General features: G+C 35.6%; 1 protein-coding gene across 2 annotated transcripts in view; it reads right to left on the minus strand.

Moving 5' to 3' along the window:
• Window positions 1–24,711, minus strand: part of LOC136033835 (E3 SUMO-protein ligase PIAS1-like) — a 32,885-nt gene that overhangs the window by 3,706 nt on the left and 4,468 nt on the right. The window contains exons 2-5 of one of the 2 annotated variants that reach the window (XM_065714773.1): window positions 18,440–19,419; window positions 13,655–13,970; window positions 9,778–10,100; window positions 4,559–4,680 (exon numbers count right to left, since the gene is read on the minus strand). In XM_065714773.1, coding sequence (XP_065570845.1) covers window positions 9,805–10,100; window positions 13,655–13,970; window positions 18,440–19,402 — 1,575 coding nt within the window. In that variant the 5' untranslated portion in view covers window positions 19,403–19,419 and the 3' untranslated portion in view covers window positions 4,559–4,680; window positions 9,778–9,804. Of the gene's footprint in view, window positions 1–4,558; window positions 4,681–9,777; window positions 10,101–13,654; window positions 13,971–18,439; window positions 19,420–24,711 lie in introns of those variants that run through there. The other variant, XM_065714774.1, reaches the window with a different exon arrangement.

Raw genomic sequence — 24,711 nt, forward strand, 5'->3', positions numbered from 1 at the left:
CTGTAACTCAGGAATGTCTAAGTATATAAATTTGGAACTTTCAGGAAATGATGAAGGAAATGGTCAATTGATTGAAGAATTGTTAATCTTTGTGTTTTATGAGTAAATTTCTTGGTAGATCTCAAATAGGCCGAGCGCCAGAAGCTAGGAGTTATAATTAAATATAAGAACTTCTTCCTAACCAATTCGTCCTTCCACTATTCATAATTGACCTTAAGCTTGGTACTGAATATGCTCCATCCACTAATTACCAATGGTCCAGTGGCATATTAATTGTCTCCCACGAAACTAAAATCAAGCAATCTGAGCAACAAAATATTTTATCTTCTAATCATGGTTTCAGCTGTCGCTGCAATCTAGTAAAGGACGAACCACGGCCCATATTAACCAGAAATTAAAAAAGATGTGAACGTTTCAAACTGATTCAGGAGTGGTAACTACTGTCTAGACTAGTCTAAATAGTAAAATTTTATTTTGAAAACCAATTTTGGGAATTCCGAAAAATATCATAAAACGCCTAAAAGATGGCGCTGGAACGAAACAAAAAACACCATTGGAATCATCATGGTCGAAAACCTTTTGCTCAAACCTTACAGTCCCCTGGTTGTTATGGAAGTGTTGTGGTATAACGTCTGTGTCGGTCCATCATAAATATATGCTCTACTCTCCACAATAGAAGTTTTCAAAAGCGTATACGTGGCAGAGCAAAGTTACCGAGCAATATGACTAGCGTTCTAGCTATATTGTTTCTCATCAGAGCTACCTACAGTAGGGGGAGTAATTGAAATAGCACTTTATTAGACGTACTGTTACCATGTGGAATGACCTTCCAGAAGCTATGCAAAAAAAGAAACTGCTTATTTGCTTTAATATAAGGTTGAATAAATATTTACAGGTGAATAAAAAGTTACTTGTCTGGACGACTTGTGCTTTTGTTTAAATTTGACTTTTGGAAACCTGCATGGTATTTGACTCCTTTCGGAATTATTATGCACTCAAGATATGCAAAAAAGAAGACACCATCCACTTACCTCGCTAGCGCTTATGATTGCTTAGAGAATTGGGCCAAAAAATTTAGTTTATTTAGGTTTAAGCCTTTTAGCACGTCCATCTTAATATTCACCTCCCAACCCATAAAGGTTACGCAATGTATTCTTTATCGACTGGTGAAAAAAAATACAGGGAGCCTTTTGGAAGACATTTTCTATATTTGAAGTATGGTACCGAGTAATCTGATATCAATCTAATCGGACTTGCAATAGCAGTGGAATTGGTATGACATCATTTTTAGTTATGAAATCTTTATAGAACGTACAGAAACCATAGTAGAGCAGATAGTCTTGACGTCATTTTCTTTCTACAAACCATTGCATTGAGGAAATGATGACGTCACTCTTCTATATAAGAATATCGCTCGTGCTACGACAGTCAGTTGTAATTCTGAAAGCTCAAAGTGAGGTCAAGATGATATCTCTTGCAGAAAGAAATATTAACTATTACTTTTCGCCATTAGGGATTAAAAGTGAAAACGTTTTCTGCCACAAGTTCAACGACAAGAAATGCGACGTCCATCAGATGCAAAATATGGGTTCATTTGTTAAAGACCCAGAATTCCTGAGAAGAGGATATATTCTTGAGATGCAATCGAGGAAAAGAAAAGCAGAACCGTTTACTTTACCAGGTGCAGCAATAGTTTCAGATTCGGAGCCTCTCAAAAAGAAGCCATTTCCAGAAAGCTATAGTCAAAGGAGGATAAGTAAAATGTCCAACGTAATAAGATTTGGTAACGGTCTTACACATTCATTAGACCTTAGCAGTTATAAAATATCAGCAGAAGTAAAGGATAAACTGGTGTGTCTTTTGGGCCAAAAATTTGGTCTTCTCTTCGATAGGGACTATCAACTTAATAATCCGAATAAGTTGGCCTTTTTTGAATCATATTCGCCTCTTCTATATGAGAGTGATATTAACCCCTTTTCAGTGGTGGATTTGATCTCTATTTTAACTCCAAATAAATGGCTTACAACTAGAGCTGTATCGTTTGCCATAAACTTTGTAAGTCGATCATTTCAGAATGTCTATACTATAAGCTGCGATGCCAATCTCCCTCTTGTTTCTGCAACTCCACGACCAGACAAGCAGGAAGAATTATTAAAAGCATTTTACCAAGTGCCCAAACACTGTTCCGTGTTGCTCCTGCCTCTTTATGTGAAAGCGGGCCAATACATAAGTGATACTGGTAGAAACCACTTTATTTTGGCTGTGATAAATTTTAAAGAGTCTTGTTTTCACCTGATGGATGGCTTTAGTCCGTCGAACAGAAAGGAAGCAGCTATTATTCTGAAGAGGATTCAAGCTTTATGTCAAAATGACGAAAGATACTTAAAGCTATCCTGCAAAAGCTATCCTGTTCACAAGCAAAATGATATATACAATTGTGGCATGTATGCTATTATTCATACAAATGAATATTTAGAAAAACAAATCAGTTCTGAGCACGTGCAGCCTGATTTCCCAATTCAGGAAGTGCTCCAAAGACTTAGACCGGAGCTATGCCTGCAGATTCTGGAGGACATGTGCATGGTTCACGACAGACATTTATTTTGTTATATTTGCGGTGACAAGCCAGAAGATAAAAAGCAGCTTCGGTGTGACCTGTGTGCTGCTGTAGTATGCAAAAGTCATGATTTCCATTTGTGCATGATGTGCAACCCAGGCTCTGATGAAGTTCTAAATGAAACAAATTTAGAAGGCTCAGAAAAAGCCCAAGATTCCAAGCCTCGTAATGAGCTAAATTCAGGCGACATTGCCGTTTACCAAAAAGAAGCAGATGGTCTTTTGAACACAGCCAAGGTAGTCAAACCAGCAGGACACCCTTGGTTATTACAGTTATCAACGGAACCTGGATCAATCATGCAGAGAAACAGAGTACACATATCTGATGCTCTACCTGTAGCATCAAAGTGCAAGAGGTATAGGACCAAACATGACACATATCACCCAAATGCCGAGTGTGGGGATGATCAAGCCGCCTGTATTATGAAAGAGATCCCATTTACTACGCCACCTATCAATACAGTTCCAAGAAATAAAGCCCCTCCCCATGTTTCCAACAGCCCAATATCGCCTTCAAAAAGTGTCTTCGCAGAGGCTCCGTGCCACAGAACACGGTTTGGAAGATTAGTTAGGCCACCAAGGAAACTAGACCTTTAATATAGGAACTTGTGGCCAGAAGGTTGAAATTCAAAAGGTCTCACCCTATTTAGTGCCCTTTAAAATTCAACTTTGTGTCTTTTTAAAATTTATTCTAAATAAAATGATGTATATATTAATATTAGTGTTAATACTCTTTTGTAAAGGAAATTAAGCACACCAAAGCGTGTAGCGCATGTATTACTTGTGAGTTACTTTTTCTGATTGGCTTGAAACTTTCAAAGGCTGTTGCCTCAACTAAAGGGAAAAGATATTTTTGCTTACCAAGGGGATTACCAGTTAGAAAACATTCGTTTTTTTTTTCGTTTTTTTTTTGTTTCCTTAATAAAAAAAGACCTGGTATAGTTTTTTTTTCTCCTGTAGACTATTTCTAAAGATTTCTAAATAATTATTATGAAACAGGTTAAAAATTAACATAAAGTTCTTCTTTAAGCGTAAGTATTTGCCAAAAAAACTTGCTTTTCCTTCAAAAGCCTTTTTATCGCTCACATGTATACGCTCTTAGACTGTGGAAGAAAATTTTGTGTCTCTTCAGCCCTTTAGGTTAAATTTAAACTGTATAATAAAAATCGGTCCTTTAAACTGAGCCTTTGGCGAAACCATTCTGCTTAATAGCAACTAAATTGGTCTTGAATGCAATTGTATCCTTGCATGACTGTGCAAAATGAAAAAAGGATTGCCCAAAAGAAATATAAATATAATCATTGGTTATAGAAGTGTATGTGTAAATATTTGGGATGTTCGACTTTCACTACTGCTCACTGAATCTTAGTTGGATCTTAGCTAGTATATATATATATATATATATATTTATATATATATATATATATATATATATATATATATATATATATATATATATATATATATATATATATATATATTGTGATTCCTTGGCACGCTTTCTGTTCTTACTTTCTCTATCAGCCACAAGCCTGTTTTCTTGCTGTTCTTGTGATTCCTCGGCACGCTTACTTTTCTTACTATCTCTATCAGCCGCAAGTTTTTTGGCATAGACTCTTTGAGCAGCTTCCTCGGCTGTTGCCATTGTAGGTTCTTCGGTCATTTTTCAATTAAACATTTTTCCGTCCAAGATATTCTTACAATTAAAAATTCGTCTTTGAACGATTTTCTTAAATACCTTCAATGACGTCATCGTCATAACAAACATGACGACAACTAACTTCATGACGACATGACGTCACTCGACAGACATAGCCCACAAACAACTTATTTATATATATATATATATATATATATATATATATATATATATATATATATATATATATTAAATTTAGGAGGACCTCCAAGACTACCCGTCGACGAAATATCTCCAAACCTGTTAAAGTTATAAATACCTTTATTTATAAAAATTATCTATCACTACATTAAAAAAATCACTGTCTCAAATAGGATTCAACTAATTGTTCAACATGATCGAATTAGAACTGTAGAAAACAAATCCTGAAAAAGACAGAACAAAATAAAAGAAAGCATTTATTGTACCCTCCTTTTCACACATCAGTTTTTAAACAGAGTTTTAGCTTTGTTTGTTTAGTACACGCTTCTCTCAGTGTGTTAAAGATTAATAGAAGCAAGTCCTATTTTTTTTGCTAATAATTGTACGTAAGCTATTCAAAACCCATAGGCAGCCGACTTTTGCGTCACGTGTAAATTTGAGAACGAAAAGAAGAAAAATTAAATATTTAATTTTGCCAAAAATGGGTTAATGCTATGGAAAATCAATGAAATTTTGAGTTTTTTTTTTATGGAGATTATTTTAAAGAGAGAGTACCGACTACGCTGATGTAACAAAATGGCAGTTGTACAAGCCACAATAACTTTAAAATTCCTGTGATAATTGAAAACGTTCGCTGTACAAATTTCTGTAACTATGAATGGACGTGGAAAATAAGGATTATACACATACATTTTTTTTTTTATGCGTAAGCCGGAGCGGTCCTTAAGAAACCCTTGTACATTTTTGAGAAAGCTGGGGTTAAGGTGATTGGTCGTATTCCAGTAAAATCGTTCACGCCTCCCTTCTTTTGGATTGGAGTAATATAGCCCGGCCTTCAGCACGACGGGTAACATCCGAAATCACTAATATGATTAAAAATACTAACAAGGGGTGTTGATAGTTTATCAGGGAATGCTTTTATTAGATCAATTGGGATATCAATGGGGCACATACAAATTTTTTCAGTTTCTGTATTTTTTCTATTATTTGCTTCTTTGAAATTTCCAGGATTTTATTTTTTGGATTTTCAGGGATTAACTGCTTCTTCGAGAGGGGGGACGTTTGCACAACGCTAGCTAGATTGAATTAAGCTCGTTCGCTGGTCTGCAGGCGATTCATCCAGTAGCAAATCAAGGTTCTTGCACGAGTGACCCCCCATTTCTTTCACTTTCTTAAAGCATTGCTAAGGTTTGCTCTGAATTAAGTAATTCAATTTACTCTCACCATAACGAGAAGCAGCACGACGTATTTCTTTCTTTTATTTGTTTATGGAGGGTTGAGGCTTCCTCTTTCTTTCCGAGGTGCAAAAGTTTTAGTTTTAAATGGATTAGCCCTTTTATATTTTCATTCATGTATAATTTATCTGAGGAGCATACCATCTTGATAACCTCTGAGAAACAATTTTGGTGATTTGTCCTAAATATTGTTTGAAACAAGCTAATCTTTGAATTAAGATTTACACACGACAAAACATCATCCCAGCTCTCAGACATAATCCAAAATCAAAACGACCTTGACTTGTTATTGGCCGGTACGGAAATTAAGAAACGGAGTAACTTGTTTTAAAAACTAGCAGTGATTTCAAATGTAGCATGAAAAAATAGCTACCACCGAGGGGGGGGGAGGGTAGTTGGAATATTGTAAAAGGTTTTAAGATTGGTGCAAATAACATCCGAACTGGTTCCACTGAAGGGAAATCCACGGTAAAGTAGGGAAATCAAAAATTTGCTTAAGCTTCTGATCTTTGCACAGACGCATCTCCTGCTATAAGAATGCCGGCATTTGGATACTCTGTCATCACAAAGTCAAGACTTGCTTGTAGCCTGTCATGAAAGTTACGATGAGAACAAGCATTCTGTCCGGGTGAATAGTAAAATGAAGAAATTATTCAGCCAGTGTAAGGCCGCGGTAGGCATTTGGGCTTGGCAGAAATCCAAATGATTTCATCGCACTCAACTAGTCCTTGCAAATGGATAAGGGTAGGAGATAGGCAATCCTTTGCGAAAATCATTACTCCTTCTCCTGTTTTTCCCAGTGGGTGGTCAACCGGGTGTAGCTTGATAAACTCCTGAGAACCAGTCATTTTAAGGAGATTTGGATTTTGCGCGTGGACTTCAGTAACTATAATTGTATCAATATGGTTCAATTTTGCTTTTGCTTCTTACTCAACTAACTTTTCCAATAACTTACTAACTTACTCAAACTTACTTACTCAACTAACTTTTCCAATTTAAACTTTCGGCATTCGTAAGGAGAAAACGGGGAAATGATAACGTTCTTTTTTTTATCAAACTCTTTAACAACTGATTTATTCAAAAAACCTTTATTCTGAGACAGCTTTGGCAGGGTGTAAGTATTAAAAATAACGCTGGGAGTGGGGAGAACATCCCCTAAAAGTGAAATATTATCATTCAGTGTATTATAGGTAGGTTTTGTCATAAGGCTCAAACTCACCAACCTGGATGAAGAGACTACTGGACCGGTTTTGAAGTGGGAGGGGCCGAGGTTCACTTTTGAAAGTTGGGAGTAAATTCAGAGAGCCGCAGGTAAAATTTTCTCTTTTGTAAAACTATCTTCTACTAAAGAGGGGAAACTATACCTTTTGTCTGAATAATCACGAGTAGTCAGTGAAGCATTAACTGGTCGATGCTTGGACTTTAAGAGTGGAGCTTTAACTGGGTGATGGGATGGAGCGGATAATTTTTGGAGCAAACTATTTATTACAGGATAATTTTTGCATGTGGGAACAAACCAGAGTCACACTGGTAGGGTAGCCAGCGGGGATAAAGAGCAAGGGCTGGGTGAAAGGTTTCCTTGGTCATCCGGGAATAAGTCAACTTTGGGAGTATTTTTATATGGGGAGATGGGAAGGCAAGATCATGCTGGGAGAGGAAAGTACGGTGGAGGGTGTCTGAGATGGGAGGGTCGGGTTTGTTTCGGAAAATAACGGATGGAATCCAGAACGGGTCAGTAGCTTCTTGGACGCACGGAGAGGAATGGAGTCCAAAGGAAGTGGATTTTGGGAAGAATGTGAGTAAAGAGGGGTTTGGAGATGATCCGATTTGAGTAATTTGATTTTGGGGCTGGTTTGACTCGGCAAGCGTAATTACTTGGGGTGGAGGATTATTTCGAGGGATGAATTCCTGGAATATACTGCTCTGCATCGGGTATGCACGGGGATAAGGCTGAAAGTCAAATGGAACACGATGTAGGGGATGAGGGGATCTTGAATACTTTCAGCGCCACCCTAAAAACGGTTGGGTTTTAAAACTACCCTACACCCCTGATGATGCATGAGCAGAACTACACGACACATCAATCCAAGAAAAAACAGAACACAGGTCGACATGATCAAATACACACCTATCAGACACACAGATTCCCGAAATAAAATGACGGTAAATATGTAGAAACTTGCAGAAACCACTATTAAAATGAGTACAGATCACATTTTTCTTTCTGCTTATTTTTACATTTCTTTTTCTTTTATCCTTATCTTTCGTAATTTTTTCAAAAATAATAGCGATATCATCGTCGGGTAATAATTTCTCAATAGCCTTGCTATTCCTTTCATTCGGTTCTTATGTAACAAACCGGAAGTCACTGAACCATTTTTGAACTCAAGAGCGGCATCAAGTAGGTATTTGTAAGCTTTCTTGGCATATTTTGCAAATAATAATGGAGTTACTGAACATTGATAATTGATCCTTAGTTTAGTAATAGTCCAGTATAGTAATTCGCCTTTTTTTTTAAGTCCTCTTGTAATTTGGTAATTTTTGATTTTAGGGCCACTTGATTGTTTTGTAGAGTTGAAAGTTCATCTTCCACAAGAACCTGACGGGAATTATGAGAGTTGATATCTTCACATAGTTTTTTTTTTTTATTTCCATATCACGTTCATGGAGAATATCGTTAACCTTTTTTGGTCATTTGGGGTTGTTGATTTTGTGACACACTTGGGTGCACAGCGTGATTTAGAGCCAGAGGGTAGAGAAAGTGGTGTTAAATATGGTTCAGGGTCACCATTCAGAGAACGGGTGGACTGGCAGTTTAAACATGACCACTCACCACATTGTTTTCTCTCCTCAATAGAAATGCCTGCATGCTTTGGATGAAACCACTGTTGATTCCGACTGCACTGCACTGTTTCTCTACCGGCACGAAGTGTGCACTTTGGGTGTGTGAATTTCATGGGCCTTGACATGTTAGTGAAACAAAAATCCAGATTATAAAGCTCGGAACTGGTCAATGACTCGAATTTCAGGGGATCTCAAATTATTTTGTTTTTGTTGCTGCCAAATTAAGTTAAATTAACATTTCTTACCAGACATATTTGTCTCACAGAAATATATAGAAGGAATGGAAAACCTGGTTGTATCTCTTAGAAAATGTCATTTGAACGCTGGTGAAATGGCGCAGCTGGTAGAAAAATAGAATCGAAAATAGAATAACAAAATAAAAGAAAAACGAAATAGAATTGAAATTATCTACATGCCACTCAGGAGAAGTTCGACTCATTTATGTGACTGCAAAATCGCCAAATGATTTCTTTAATACCAGTCTATTACAAACCATCACCAATATACTTGCAAAAGAAATTTAGTAATTGATCCCTTTTTCAATAGAAGAGCAGCAAGATGATATTCTCCTTAAATCCGTTTTCATATGATCAGTGGAGAAAGAATTAAAAGACAGCCGAAAACCTCCAGAGATAGGCACATCGTTTTCCAATGTGTTTTTGTTAGTGGTTGCGCGCGCGTGTGTGTGTGTCAAAACAGAACGTATGCAGAAGTGTCCGGATTTTCGAAACACTGTGCTTTACCCTGTTGGAAGTTAACATTATCTAGATTAGACACCTCCCTTTCAATTCCATTCACAGCATTTCCTAAGCGTTCTGTGAAACTCTAGCCAACTGATATATTTTCACGTTACTATAAACTTTTCAAACGACTGTGACAATCCTGTTATAAACGATACAAGATTAGTAAGATTATTTAAATCATTATAAACATAAGAAAGTAAAAAAAAAAAAAACGCAAAAAACGCGTAGATCGAAACGTAAGGCATAGACGAAAGATTTTTAAAAGGGTTGTATGGGGTTAGAGTGATTGAATCAATTTTTATCAGAGGGATTCAACTTTGATCGGGTCTTACAAATGAGAATGGATTTCTCTAAATCAGTCCTGAGATGCACCGCTAATATTTCAAGAGACGGCCACAAGTACGTTCGGTATACGAATCCAAAAAAATAAGTTTTCTTTACACATAAGTCGTCCTAGCCAATACAAAGTTTTAGAAAAAACATCAAAAATAATAATTACCATGTATTTTCCAACAAAAATTGAAGATCAATCCAACTCAATAATATCCGGTGATGGTGGTCGCACCATGGGGGGCTGAGGGGGGAGGGGTGGCGCTGATATATTGTTCAGACTGGTACCCTGGGTGGCTGAGTTGGTATTTGTGGAACTAAGTGCAGGTTCATCACTATCAGAGTCAATTAGAATTACTTCCTCAACTTCTTTTGGCTTAACTTCAGTTTCTGCAGTTGTTGGTTGTGTTTGTTTTACTACTAAAACCTCATCAATATCATCTAAATCAAACACTTCTCCCTTATTGGCTGTCGATGGAACATTTGGCTTTGCTGAAAAAAGTAATTCTCTTTCAGCTACCTCAAGTTCAATAACCCTATAAATCCTGCACTTGGAAAGAAGCAATGAAAAAGGCACAACAGTTGGAAGATTTTTAAAATATTACGTTTAAATAGAAAATAGAAGCCTACTTCTCAAAATACGGAACTTGACACTGTCACTAGTTTCCAGACTTAATTATTGAGTGAATTCTCCTCTTATCACTAGAGCCTTTCGTAACATAAAATTCTTTGAATATTTGTGCCCAGACTCACATTTGCGTGCCATGATGGACAGTTGTAAATTCTTTTGTAAGTTTTCAGAATGTGTAACCAACAAACGCAAGCAATCAAACAATATGAAAATAATAAATGGTTCTTCAGTTGAATTATACCAACCAAGAACATCAAAATGAAAACATGTTCAGCTTCCCGCTCCATTTTAGGTCTATTCATATCTATTACATTCATAAATACATTCCAAGGCATACCTGTATTTATATTATTCAAACTAGGAATCTTTTGTGCTAAGTTTCAGAATTGCTGCCACATTGAACTGTCAAAAAATTAGCGGATACTCATTCGGTAATTTGACAATTGTTATCCTGTTTACACAACAAGGTAGTTTAAAGCCCAACAGGATGGTTCACCCACAAAGTAATCAATCGATCTTTCAGTAGACAATAATTTAAGACAATAGTGTCTCAAGCGAAAAATACATAACGAATTTGCGCTTTAAATTAGTCAAATTAAGCGATAAAAGTGATATTTTCGGAATCAGAAGCAAAAATAAGGATCCTATTGATATGTGAGTAGTCAAGACACTTAAGGGAAAAATGTAACAAAATAGGATAATTGGTCTTTCTGAGAACATTTTAATACTGAACTAATGATTTAAATAATTTTAATTATTATTAATGGATAGCATATATTTTTAGCTATTCAATGATGTATACATTTCTTTTCAATTTACATTTTAAAACAAGACGTCATGGATCTATAGATTACTTAGTTACTTATATGATTCTTATCATTCAATCAATTTTTTTTCAATTTATTACCAATTAATTGCAGCGTTTGCCTTCTGCTACAACTATCAGGAAATTTAAACTTTCTGGAGCTCCACGGCAATAATATATTTTATCTGTTATTTCTCGTCCTTCACATAATGTTCCCTGTGTTTAAACTTGGTGTCAGTTAATTGTAGAAACGGCATAACAGTATATGGAGGCTTTTTAGACTAAAAAAGAGTACCCAGATTTTGCTAATTTTCAAGGCGTATGCAGCTCAGTAAATTTCTGATGTACCAGTTTAAGGAATCAAGTTTCATTTTTACTCTCCTTGGTACTTTAAAAGCCCATTCACAAACAGATTTTTATCAAAACTATGATTCAGCTTGTTTCAATACAAGCTAAAGCTTGCAATCAGATTTAAGCATTAAACACAATAAGATTGAAGATGCAATTCAAACCGAATTTATTTTATAACACTTTGACAGACAAGCCTTTAACAAGTTCAGGCTAGCTAAATTTGAGTTTTGTGTAGATCTAGATGATAGGTAGATATCATTTACAAACAAATTCTGAGTCAATGGATCCAAAATTACGACATATCCAGTATTCAGATTTGGCATTTCTTGTTGAGCTTTAATTTAACCAGAAGAGTCTTACTTAGAAGCCCACTCCCCATTATGAATTATTATTTACTCATTTCTACCAGTCATACAATAAAAAAGTACACAGAGACGGAGCACGTAGAGAAAACGACAAAAAAAAGGAATAATAGAAAGAAAAAAGAGACATCATAACTATCAGAACAATTAGTAAAGGCCATCTATAAAACCGCTAAACAACTTTTACATACATACAACTTCAAATATCACTGTATAAGAGGGGGATACCATGGATGAAAACTGATGTTGCGACTCTATTCCCAAATACGTTTTGATAGAGCTATTGCTGTGTCGGCTATTTTATTATTATGGATTAATGCTGAATTTCGGGTTTGCGGTGGTAAATGAAGTAAATATTTTGCAAATTTGAAATTCACTCATCAAGTTAAATTTACATTCTCGTGATCTACTACATAATCTAAATAACGACGAAGACCACACTGCCATTATATCATACAAAAAAGAGAAGATAATGAAGAATTGGTGAAGACGGTGAATAACAAAGCTGCATAGCCTATTCGAATATTCCAAATATATATTTCAATAGCCGTCATCAGCAAAATACAATATAAAAAAATAAATGAAAACAAACTTACTCAAAGAATCGCTCACGATATCAAGTGACACCAATTACGAAGAAATTCTGACTTAATGGATCCCAATTTATGACGGATTCAATGTTTTGATTTGGCATTTCTTATTTGAGTCTTAATTTAACAAGACAAGCTTTATTTAGTAGTTCAACTTCTCATTATGAATTCTCAAGTTAAATTTACAGCGCCGTGATTTACTCCGTAATTTAAATAATGACGAAGATCACACTGCGATTCAATCATATAAAAAAGAGAAGATAATGCAGAATTTGTGAGGACAGTGAATAACAAAGCTGCAGAACGTATTCGAATATTGCGGCTACATATTCAATAGCCGTCATCAGCAAAATACAACATAAAAAAAATGATAACAAACTTACGCAAAAACCGCATCTACAAAACAAATTTTTAACTAAAATCATAAAATCAATTTCTTTAAAAGAGCCCGGGTTTCCCCTCCTTAAACAGATTCAGCCAGGACTGAGTCAAAAGGCACAATGCTTGGGTCATTTATCCTACATAAAAACCACAAAACCTCATAAGCGTAAACTCATAAGCAAAAAAAAATATATGTCCCAAGTATGATGTAGAAATAAATATAAAACATATAATCTACATCTATTTCGGGTATCTGGCTTTTTTTTTTTTTTTTTTTTTTTTTTTTTTTTTTTTTTTTTTTTTTTTTTTTACCCAAGGTTTCTCTGGCTTGGATATTTTAGCACTAGATTGTCTATTACATAACAACTGGAATAAATATTAATAGTCTTATATACGTAGTTTCTCTAAATAAACAGCAAAAAAGCAAGAGGTAAGTTCATTATCTCTTTTTTAATTTACAATATAAAAAAAATTACTTTACAATATATAGAATCATTTACAGCAGATTAGTTCAAATTCATATTTGAAAACTACTGTAAACGTCATTATTGTGAGACAACAATAATTCTTATCAGATATCAGCATTGACATTGTAATGGCTACAGCTTAAGAGATATTTAGCAAACCAGAAAGTTTAAAAAAACATATTTTCAGAAGTCACCAAAGAATAAAGTCAATAGATTAATGCTCTATTCATGAAAGGGTACATATCCTTTTCATACCAGAATTCTACTCCCATTTCAAAAATTCTGACATTCATCCTCCTCTACAATATCAGATAATATTTTCTTTTTCTGAATTCTACCTTTTCAAAATTATAAAATAAGTTATAAACTTCATTTTTTTTTCATAAAAATATTTTTTCAGTCGAAGCAATTCTCAGACCAAAGTTACTTGCATGATTGTTACTACTTTCGATTACTTACCACTGATCATTTTAGGTTCCCAAGAGCTATCTATTTTCATTTCGATTTCAGTACAATCACTCGGCAGGATTCTAGAGTCCAGTACCATAGTAAAATATTCATCAATGATAAGATTGTCGTAGAGGATGGCTTTGTCACAAACAGGGCACACCCAAGTGGGTTTCCTTTCATTCATTTGTAAAAACAGAGATGCATCAAAACACTGAAGGTGAGAACAGGTTGTTGGTCGACATGGAATTGACATCCTCATCTTTCCTAAGGGACAGTTTAACGAAACACGTAAAGATGTCAAGGCTATCTCAGAATCATTGTCCACCTAGGAATAAAATAACTATGTAAGAAAATTTCGAGACCCGCCCCGTCACCATCAAAAATCAGTCAAGTGATCCGATACCACGCTAGTTTACAGGTTAACCGGAGCATAATAAGAGCCGCAGAGGGATTGATTGCCCTCTAAAGACTTTCAACTCTTAAAACAGGCGCTAGAAGTTTCATTTGTCTAATTGAAAAAGGCCCATCCCATGCTTCTGTGATTAGTTCTTCCATACGAAAAGGTCGAAAAAAAATTGTATAAGGAAGCATTTTGCTCTTTACTAATTCGTCACTAGTGCCTTGACTGATAAGATGTATGTCCATTCTCAATCAGGTAAATAGTTTAATGGAAGCTAGATGCAATATTAAATTGCCTAAAAAAAGAAGGTAAAATACTCCTCCTCCCTCCTACTCTATTTGGCTGTAAAAAAAATAATTTGGGGATATTTAGGGGAGAGAGCAACCTCTTTTTCATACCAATTTGCGGCCTATAAACTGAATTACAAATTTCAATGATTAGCAGTCATATTTAAAAAAATAAAACCTTTAATCTTCCATCGAAATTTTTCTATTCCAACAGAAAACACTTAGGATTCCTGTTTTTCTGCTGACGTTTTAGGTTAACTCAAATGACCCATAAAAGAAATTTTCAATTCTTCCCATTTAGCTGAAATATATTAGAAAAAAATGTCTTCGGGCATCCAGAGAACATAAAAAAACTAAAGAGATTTAAAAAGAACTATTTTTTTCAACAGCCGACTTAATGATTGCCTTGCTTAAATTATTACTTTTAATAGTTAAAGCTCGAGTTTTGCATTTTTAATCCCCTTATTCTATTACAGTTTGTTTACATTACAAAAGAGAAAATAATGCCTTGGGCTTTTACGCCCCGCTCTTTACGCTAAAGTTTTTTACTGTTTTAAAAAGCAGATTTGAGAGAAAGAGTCAAACTTTAACGTAAAGAGCGGGGCGTTGATGAGGAAGCAGCCCCTTTCATATACGAAGTAATTTCTGTTCGTTTTAAGTTTTAATGTCGCTCCTTACTTTCAGCTAAAAAAAACTTGTATTTTTTTTATTTAATTATATGAAAAAGGCAAAATTTCCTTGCAAAGAGCTGCCAAAGACATGAGCCACATGCCATGAATGGCCAAATAGAAGTTAGAAACAGCCCACTATAAGAAATTTTACAGTTTAACTCTCCATAAAAGCTAACAAAAGTAAAAACAACTGTACCTACTTGAAAAGCGATTACGCAGATTTTGAAACAAAGACCTTAAAATACCACTGACACAGAACATCGGAATTTCGAGGGATCTCAAATTATTTTGTTTTTGTTGTTGCCAAATTAACTAAAATTTATCATTTCTAAGCAGGCATCTTTGTCTCACGGAAATATATGGAAGGAATAAAAAACACCTGGTTGTATCCTTTAAAATATGTCATTTGAACGAAAAAATGGCGTAGATGATAGATCATTGAAATTATCTACATGCCACTCAGGAGAAATTTGATTCATTTATGTGACTGCAAAATCACCAAATGATTTCTTTAATACCAGCCTACAACAAACCTTGTCTTTAGGCATTCAGAGCACATGTAAAAGCCAAAGAAATGTAAAAAGAGTTAATTTAATTTTTATGGCACTTGGTATCTACCAAGCGGCATATACCGATCGCAAATTCTGTCGGTCGGTCGGTCCCAATTTTGCTAGTTTAAGCACTTCCAGGTAAGCTAGGATGATGCAATTTGGCAGGCGTATCAGGAACAAGACCAGATTAAATTAGAAATTGTAGTTTCCAGGATTCGATAATCTGGAGGGGAGTGGTGGGGCGGTCAAATCGGAAAAAATAGAAAAAATGGGGTATTTTTAACTTACGAAAGGGTGATCAGATCTTAATGAAATTTGATAATTAGAAGCTTATCGTGTCTCAGAGCTCTAATTTTAAATCCCATCCGGATCCGGTGACATTGGGGGGAGGAGATGGGGGAAGGGGAACCTAAAATCTTGAAAAACGCTTAGAGTGGAGGGATTTGGATGAAACTTGGTGAGAAAAATAAGCAAAAGTCCTAGATACGTGATTGACATAACCGGAACGGATCCACTCAATTTGGGGGAGTTGGTGGGGGGTTAGTTCTGAAAAATTATAAAAAATGAGGTATTCTTAACTTACGAAGGAGTGATCGGATCTTAATGAAATTCCATATTTAGAAGGACCTCGTAACTCAGATCTCTTACTTTAAATCCCAACCGGGTCCAGCGTCGTTGGGGGGGGGGGACCGGAAATCTTAGAAAACACTTAAAGCGGAGAGATCAGAAGGAAACTTGATGGGAAGAATAAGCAAAAGTTCTAGATACGTGTTAGACGCAATTGGAACGGATCCGTTCTCTTCGGAGGAGCTGGGAGGTTTTAATTTGGAAAAATTAGAAAAAATGAGGTATTTTTAACTTAAGAACGGGTGACCAGATCTTAATGAAATTTGATATTTAGAATAAACTCATGTCTCAGAGCTCTTGTTTCAAATCCCGAACAGATCTGTTGACGTTGGGGGGGGGGGAGTTGGAGGGAGAAACTGGAAATCTTGGAAAACGCTTAGAGTGGAGAAATCGGGATGAAACTAGGTGGGTAGAATAAGAAATGTCGTAGATACTTGATTGACGTAACCGTACTGGATTCGCTCTCTTTGGGGGAGTTAGGGGGCGGGGTTCAGTTCTTTAGCGAGTTTGGTGCTTCTGGGCGTGCTAGGACGATGAACATTGGTAGGCGTGTCAGGAAGCAACACAAATTGACTTGAAAAATTCGTTTTCCCCGATTCAACCATCTGGGGGGCTGAAGGGTGAGGAAAAATTAGAAAAAATGAGGTATTTATAACTTACGAATGGGTGATCGAATCTTAATGAATTTTGATACTTAGAAAGACCTCGTGACTCAGAGCTCTTATTTTAAATCCCTACTGGTATTAAGCCTCTGATTTTCCTTTTAAATCAATCTATTGATTCTTAGAATTTTTCTAGAGCTCATACCGTATGAGCTCTTGGCTCTTCCGATCTCGTCACAAGTGCCATAAGAGCTCTGAGCTCTTGCTTATTTTCATCAACTACCTTATGATTGGCTGACTAAAATCACTATTTTTACTAGTTAAAGCTCAATTGTTGCCTTTTTTTATCCCCTTTTCTATTACAGTTTGCTTACATGACAAAAGAGAAAATTATACCTTGGGCTTTTATTATGAGGGATGTGAAAATCCTCCTGTCCTCCCTTCACCCCCTAAAATTATTTAGAATTTAAGGGCCTAAAAAGAAGAAAATAATTGGGTTACTTAGAGAGATTTTTAGCACCCAGTCAAGCATACCACTAAAGCAAGCAGGACCCCCACGACACAGAATATCAAGCAAAGAAATACGTCTGATAAAAAGCCAAAACAACCCAACAGCAGTAAAACATTGTTTCTTCCATAATTAGTTCGCAATAATGACCATAAATTTAGATCTATTAAAAGAAGCACAATAGAATTCCAGAAAAGTCACGAATAATTTAAATAAATTATGAACAACAATAAATAAAGTGAAGAACAAAAAACAAAATAAAAAAATCAAGACAGAGAACTGAATTTGAAAAAGTTAGTTTAAATTTTCTTAGAAATCCAATGTTACTTGCAATTTTTGAAGATAAATATTAAAGGTAAACTTTTTTTTTATTGAAAAGTGAAATTTCCTACAGAATAACACCCAGATACCTAACCAAAGAATTATGCATAATAAAAAGACACGAAATCCACCTTAACAAATCATAGTTGATGATTAGAAGACATCTAGAACTGACCAAAATGTGTTTTTTTATAATTTAACGAAAATATATTACCCTCCTTAATCTATCAATCATAAGCCTAATATTTTACTTACATCTAACAATTCATTAAACAAAAATAATAGGGTAGTCTAAGAATAGAAACCAATAAAATAACAAAGCTTTTAGATTTTACAGAACTTTTTTTCATTTTGAACAGCTTACACAGATGTAGATGGTACAATAGCATAACTTTAATTGGTAAAACTTCACGTTGCCATGCTATAATTAAATCAAAAGCTAATACAAAGGGGTAATAAGAATAATAAGAATTCGGATTCTGCTGAAAATCACTTAAATTGGCTTTAAAGGCCTCAACCCGAATAGAGAGAAGGGTTCTGTCTTTGAAGCTTTCTCTCTAGACTTTAAAAGTTTAAGTACAAATATGCACTTTTCAATTATGCAATAAAAGAAAAAAAACTCTAAAAATGATTTTCTCTTAATTGACCTTTGGCCAACCACAAGCCATAGCTAACATTCCCCAAGAAAAATTACCATCACCTGAAACATTCGTTAAACATCAAGGAATTATTCCAGAAAACAAGGAATTATTCTTATGATCACACCCAAGCTAGCTAGTACAGTAAAAAAATATTCTATCCTATAAAAAGACAAGCCTGAAAGGTACCTTTAATTTATCCTTTATAAGACCTCTTGTATAGTCTATAGGCCTGGTGCCTTTTTTCTGCATCCTCTGCAGAAGATCTTGTGAGCTTAACTTTCTAACAACATAAGCAGCTAAAATATAATTTTTACTAATTTCTGCAGTCCAAGAAACGGCAATGACATTAGCTACAATGGGAGCTAATTTACAATATAATGATATGTTAACAGGCCTTGGTGGCCGCTTTGGCTCCACACCAGGCTTATTAGTTGGAATTGGGTTAGGAAGTTGAACTGCTTTTCCATTTACTTTTACACTAACATTACTAGGAAAACAGTCATCTTGTTCACTTGTGGTTTCAAGTAATGCAAACCGAATTTGTACTTGGACAGAATAAGGATCAGTTCTTCTTATATCACGATTTGAAGCGATTTCAGAAGCTTGTTGCGGTGTGAGGTGAAATTGAAACTGTGCTTCTTGAAAACGATTAACAGGAGATGGAATAAGACTACTTGGTTTAATAAGCTCAGCCAGGACATCATAAAAAGGAAGTTTTTTAAGTTTTACATCAGTTTGAATTGGGTATCCTCTAGTTGCCGATTGACCCCCATACGACTGAGTTGTAGTATAGGGATTTTGTCCTCTTAATGTTGATCTTTCAACTGCTTTTTGGGCAGCTGAATGAACAGGGTCAGGGATCAGTCTTATTGGTGTACCTTGCTGCTGCTGGTAACTTGGAGGTGGAGCGGAAGGCATAGGTATTGTAGATGGGTCAACATTAGGCAGTCCAAGACTTTGGCCAACTGCCCTATAAAGTTCTTTTATTTTAGTATTAATTGCTGGATTCTTCATCTTTATTAAATCAACAGCTCTTTGCTGTAAATCTTGTTTTCTTCCAGCTCTATTTTTACCAGCAAAATTTAAAAGCATTGTGAGCTCTGACACCCGAAATGCTAAGACCATAGTTCGGAGCTCCTGATCTGACATATCTGATGACAGTGTATCTGAAATAAAAACATAATTTTAAATTGTATTATCTAAAAATCTAAGGATTACACACAATTTCGTGAACTGCCAACGTTTTCAGGAGTCCATAAATGTAAGATAATTTTCTTTGTCCACTCAGTTTGGCACATTTTATGTTAATTTTGAAAAAGGAGCTCTTTAAATCAAGGCGTAAAAGTCCTCCGTCTTGAGAAGCTAGAAGAATCTTGCAATTAGGCGTTTAGAAAAAAAATCAATTAAATTGACCTTATGTTGTTTTTCTGTCCCAAAACACTTTAATTACTCCACTCCGTACAATCTGAAGGATATTCCTAAAAAGAGCAATTACGAAGAAAGAGGGCCAGGGCCATTCAATACCAAACAGGCTACATGCGTTTAAGAGTCTAATTTAAAAAAGCCTGTCTTAAATTGAAGCACAATTGACATATTTAAAGTAACAACAAACCTAAAACCGAAGCTGTATATTTTTTTCAACAAGATGATTGGTACATTAAAATCAAAAACCATAAGTTTATTTTCCCACTTGTTTGTTTCCAAGGACACAATAGCCTTTACTTCACAGCAGTGTAAGTATATCCAGAAACAAGAATTAAACATAACCAGATACAACTAGACATAAAGTTAATCACACCCCAGAAAAAAAAAAACTACTAAGAAGACATGATCGATTTCATGTCGAAATTGATTAGGGGAGAAGGGGGCAAAACTGGAGGATTTTTGCCTTTTCGACTTCAGCTAGGACTGGGTTTCACAACAACAACTTACTTTAATTAGAAGCTGGAAAACTTTTGAACGATCAATCAGAATTTCAGATTTTAACACATTCAAACAAGTTAGATAATCATGAATGCAGACTCTTGTTTACTGTCCGCTTTTGCCCCATTTATGAGCTGAAACTAGACAGGCGTGGGAAGACATTGAACAGCAAAGCTTATATTCAAGTTTTTACAGGATTATATAGGAGACACGTATCAATTAAAACATATGAAGAATGAATTTTGGAACTTTAGCGCGATGAGTTCTAGCTTATATGATGCTTAGACAAATGGCATTCAAATACTAATCCTTGAAGTGATCGAGCTGCCCCCCCCCAGCAGTTAGCAGAAATGAAAACTTGGTGTCAACATCCTCCGTATTTTTTTCTGTATAATCTGGGAGGTCAGAGAACAAAAACTTTTCTTGCTTTTCAATAGGAAACTGACCTTCAAACTTGCTCGCTGGGATTTTTCATGATTTTTCCAACATAGTGAGAACTCGATCCATGGGCAGGAAGGGGTCAATATTCAGAAGGGGTAAAGCATCAGGCAGTTTCTGATCTTTTCATGGCAATCATGTTCAGATGGAGGGTCGCCGGCACTACTAATCCTAGGCCTGTGGATTTGTGGTCCAGTAGGGTTGGCTCAAAACACTCATGTGTCTCTAATGTTATTTTCATACAGATGACCTGAATTATCTGGTTCGTCAAGCAGTTCAGTTTGTTTATCAATTCTGCTACTATTCAGTGTTTTAGCCAGCCTTTTTTTTAGAGGGGGGGGAGAGGAAAATTGCCTTCATACATCGTAATGCTGTTCTTTCCCATCTAGAGCAGTAGCTTCTAGGGCTTATTTCTGAGATATCAGTGAGTATTTTACTCGTCTTCTGCTTCCTGAAAGTTCCTTCCTGTTACACAAAATCTGCCTTGAGGTATATTCTTACAGTTTCAGGAATCCATTCAATCCTCTCAATTGTTTTTGCACTTCTTGGAAAAATGATCCATCTGATGAGCTAATTTCATAAGAGGCGTTGCTTTGATAGTCTGTCAGTCACATGGGCTGGTAAAAATAAAAAATAATTTATATACTTTTTTAAAATTAATTTTCAAGGAGGAATTTGTTTTGTCAAGAATCTATGGTTGGTCTATCAGTTAAAACAAAAAAGGCACAAAAAGGACTGGGCTTTACACAACATAAATATTAAACTGAAAGATGGAAAAAGTCGGTGAGTTTAAAGAGATACATATCTGGGGCACAGCTACAAAATAATGTGTTACACTATGTCTTGTAGCTCAAGGGGGCGATGACAGGAGGGCCTCTGCCTTCATAGATTTTTGCCCTGTCCCCTTCAATTTGAAAATAGCTCTTCTTGGGATATTTTCATCGACAAATTCCTTTCTTTTCAGTATTTTCATTGAATAAAACAACAAATTCACCCATTCCCTTAATATTGAAAAGTACATTTTTTTTTTCCACTCTAGATTTTCGTGAACTGACACTCATGTGTGCAACAATTAGTTTCACAGGGAAAAAAATATATAATAACAATTCATTTTCCATAGATTCCATATTTTCCATTGCTCCATTGAGTTTACTGAAGCTGCTTAAATGGATTAAAGGATCAGGTATCCTTTATTTAGAGCGTTCATTTAGATGCATCAGGTTGACTGCCAAAACAACAAGTACTAAAATAAAAGATTGTCAAGACATTTGCTTTATTTAACTAATCACGTACAATCTTGCTTAGAGTCATGGTGATAAAGCTTTCTTAATTGTGTAGAATTTTATCTTTAGTCATAACCTGTTTTAAAATGGATTTTAAGAGTACCTTATTTGATCCTTTCCATTGAGGTTTCTGTTCTTTGCTGATAGCAGCTATTGGAATGTAGTCATAATACACGTTTAGGATTTCTCCAAGCAGCTGTCTTGATAGAGTCCTCATTTTTGCACACCACACCTTCTTGTCCTGACATGATGAAATAGTAGTGTGGCCTTTGCTGTTATGTACATTAAACTTTTAGGTATTTCAAAATTGATTGAGTATCTCAAAATTTACAATTGAGAGTATTTTGGTCTCCTTCAGATTAAAATTGTTGTTTTATATCAGACACTAACAGAAACTTCCACTTGCTCTGGCGAGGTCTCTTTTGTTATTTAAAAAGGGCTCTATATTTTTTTTTTATGTTCAAAGTAGAGATCTCCATCTACTAGTGTCGAGGGTTAAACTAAAGCTAAAATCAAGGAAGGGTAACTATCCTCCAGAGAATGTGAGGGACACTTTCCAGTAACAGTTGAATACTAAACTGCAGAGCCAAAAATATGACAATGTAGACAATGCAGAGGCGCCATTTGGGGGGTCAGGGGTGGGCAAATGACCACCCCAGATTTTTCAGGGGGACCCAAGCTTCCATCACAAAGGGCCCTTCGCCGGCCATAATAACCCATTATGTCCAACATAATCCATTCTGTCCAATTGATTTGAAATTACTGCACACTTATTACCCAAAGAGCGCAATTACCTGACGACCCTTGGGGTAATTTTAGCAATAGCTATTTGCTATTGATCATCGTAAACTTTGAAAGTAGGTTAAATACATAATAAAAGTCTCAAGTTCTGTCAAATGCCCATTTCCTAAATGATTATATTAATAGTATAAATTCTGAATATGTGCAGTAACTGCTTTAAGTTGACAGATTAAAATAGGTCAGTCCCTGTCAAATGTTTCGATGTTTATTTCCTTGTTTTAGTGAATATAAGCCACCGTTTTAGATTACTCGAGTCAGTTCTTATTCTGTTTCTGTCCTCGTCTTATGTACATTTACTGTATCATATGTGTAAATAAACATTTTTATGCTTGACACATAAACCTTAGAAAGAACTTCATACAATCTGGAAATCGGACTACTACTTTGGCGGATGAAACGAAGCGAGAGTACTCCAAAACTTTCGACCATCTACTAGCCGTTTTTGACAGAAGCCTCACAGATAACTTGCCAGTGCTGAGCACACTCGAAACCTTGGATCCAAGCTCGACCAAGTTCATGGACACAGAGTTGCTCAAGCGTTTCTCAACTCTTTACGAGGAGCTGGATATCGACGACATTCTTCTCGAATCTCAAACTCGTATTGCTGAGCATTTCTTGCTTGATAAGAAGAAAAAGCCGGAAAACTTCCTAGACATTGTCGACCATCTTCAGGCATTACCAGTGGCTCACTCAGAAGTAATTAAAGTACTTCGTATTGCTGCCACAATTCCTGTGACAACAGCGAGCAATGAGTGTTTGTTTTCTAGCCTAGAAATAGTGAAAAACTACCTGCAGTCTACAACAGGAGACGATCATCTCAGTCACCTCCTTTCGATATTTGGAGAGAAGGATTTAGTAGAAAATTGGACTACTGCAAAGATGAAACCTCGGCGGTTCCCCTTGTTACTTTGAGTGTTGTAATATTTTTTTCTCTTGTTATGTTTTTCCTTTTTGTAAATATATTTGATCTGAAAGATTTCTGCTGAAGGAAAACCGAGATTTTGGTTACAATACTCAGCAGGTTAACGAAGATTACTTTCACTGACGTATTGTTTACTTAAGTAAGAAAGTTTCTCGCTGAGGAGGGCAAGCCATTAGTCTGGTTGAATTTTCTGCTTTCAGTTTAATCACTTAACCTCGTTGATTATGATCTTTGATGTTATAATTAATCTTAGAGGTCAGTGTGGCTGAGTTCCACATTCAGTTACAGTACATTTCCATGCAGCACATGGGTGCTGAAAATGTGTTTCTACTTAGATTATTCGTTCGATGTGCTGCCTAAACTCGCATTTTTCTTACACGAAAGTTGGGGGGCCCAAAATGGAGTTCATGCCCACCCCAAGGTCTGGCCCAAATGGCGCCTCTGAGACAATGGATAGAAAAATTTTAGGAAAATAATTTGTAAAGTTGCAGATGGTGTCTTGGGGAAGGAAGTTAGAAACGTAGCAAAGAATTTTAGTAAAAATGTTTTACATTTAATGAAGAGGAAGAAGTAACTTGTATAGGAGTTATTTAAGGGATAAATTATATGAAATAAGAGGAATGTAAAGAAAGTGGAAGAAACATTAAAATATGAATTAAGGTGCGGAATGGGGGCCTTGGATAAAATTCCTGAGGATCTGGAAGGTGCAGCCAGACAGCATAATAGTAAAATTATGTACGGGCATGTTAATAAATTGAGAGGGAATAGTCAATTAGGACTTGTCCCAGTAAAAGATAGGAATGAGGCCATTTTAATGATAAGGAAAGAAAAAACAGAAATGAGCAGAACATTTTGAAAATATGTTAAACCATGATAGAGGAAAAGATGATACAATAAAAGATGTAGAAAAGAATAAAAAAAATTTGATGCCTTAGATGCAAAGAAAAATTAATTTTATGAGGAAGAATTAGTGACAGAAAAAAAAAGATTAAAAAATAATAAGACCTCAGGTACTGATAATATGGTTATTGAGTTTTGTTTTTTTTTAATATGGTGGTCATGGAGTCAGAGATAAATTACTGGATTTTGTG

This window comes from Artemia franciscana, chromosome 12, assembly GCF_032884065.1.
Source record: "Artemia franciscana chromosome 12, ASM3288406v1, whole genome shotgun sequence".
NCBI classification, from domain to species: Eukaryota; Metazoa; Arthropoda; class Branchiopoda; order Anostraca; family Artemiidae; genus Artemia; species Artemia franciscana.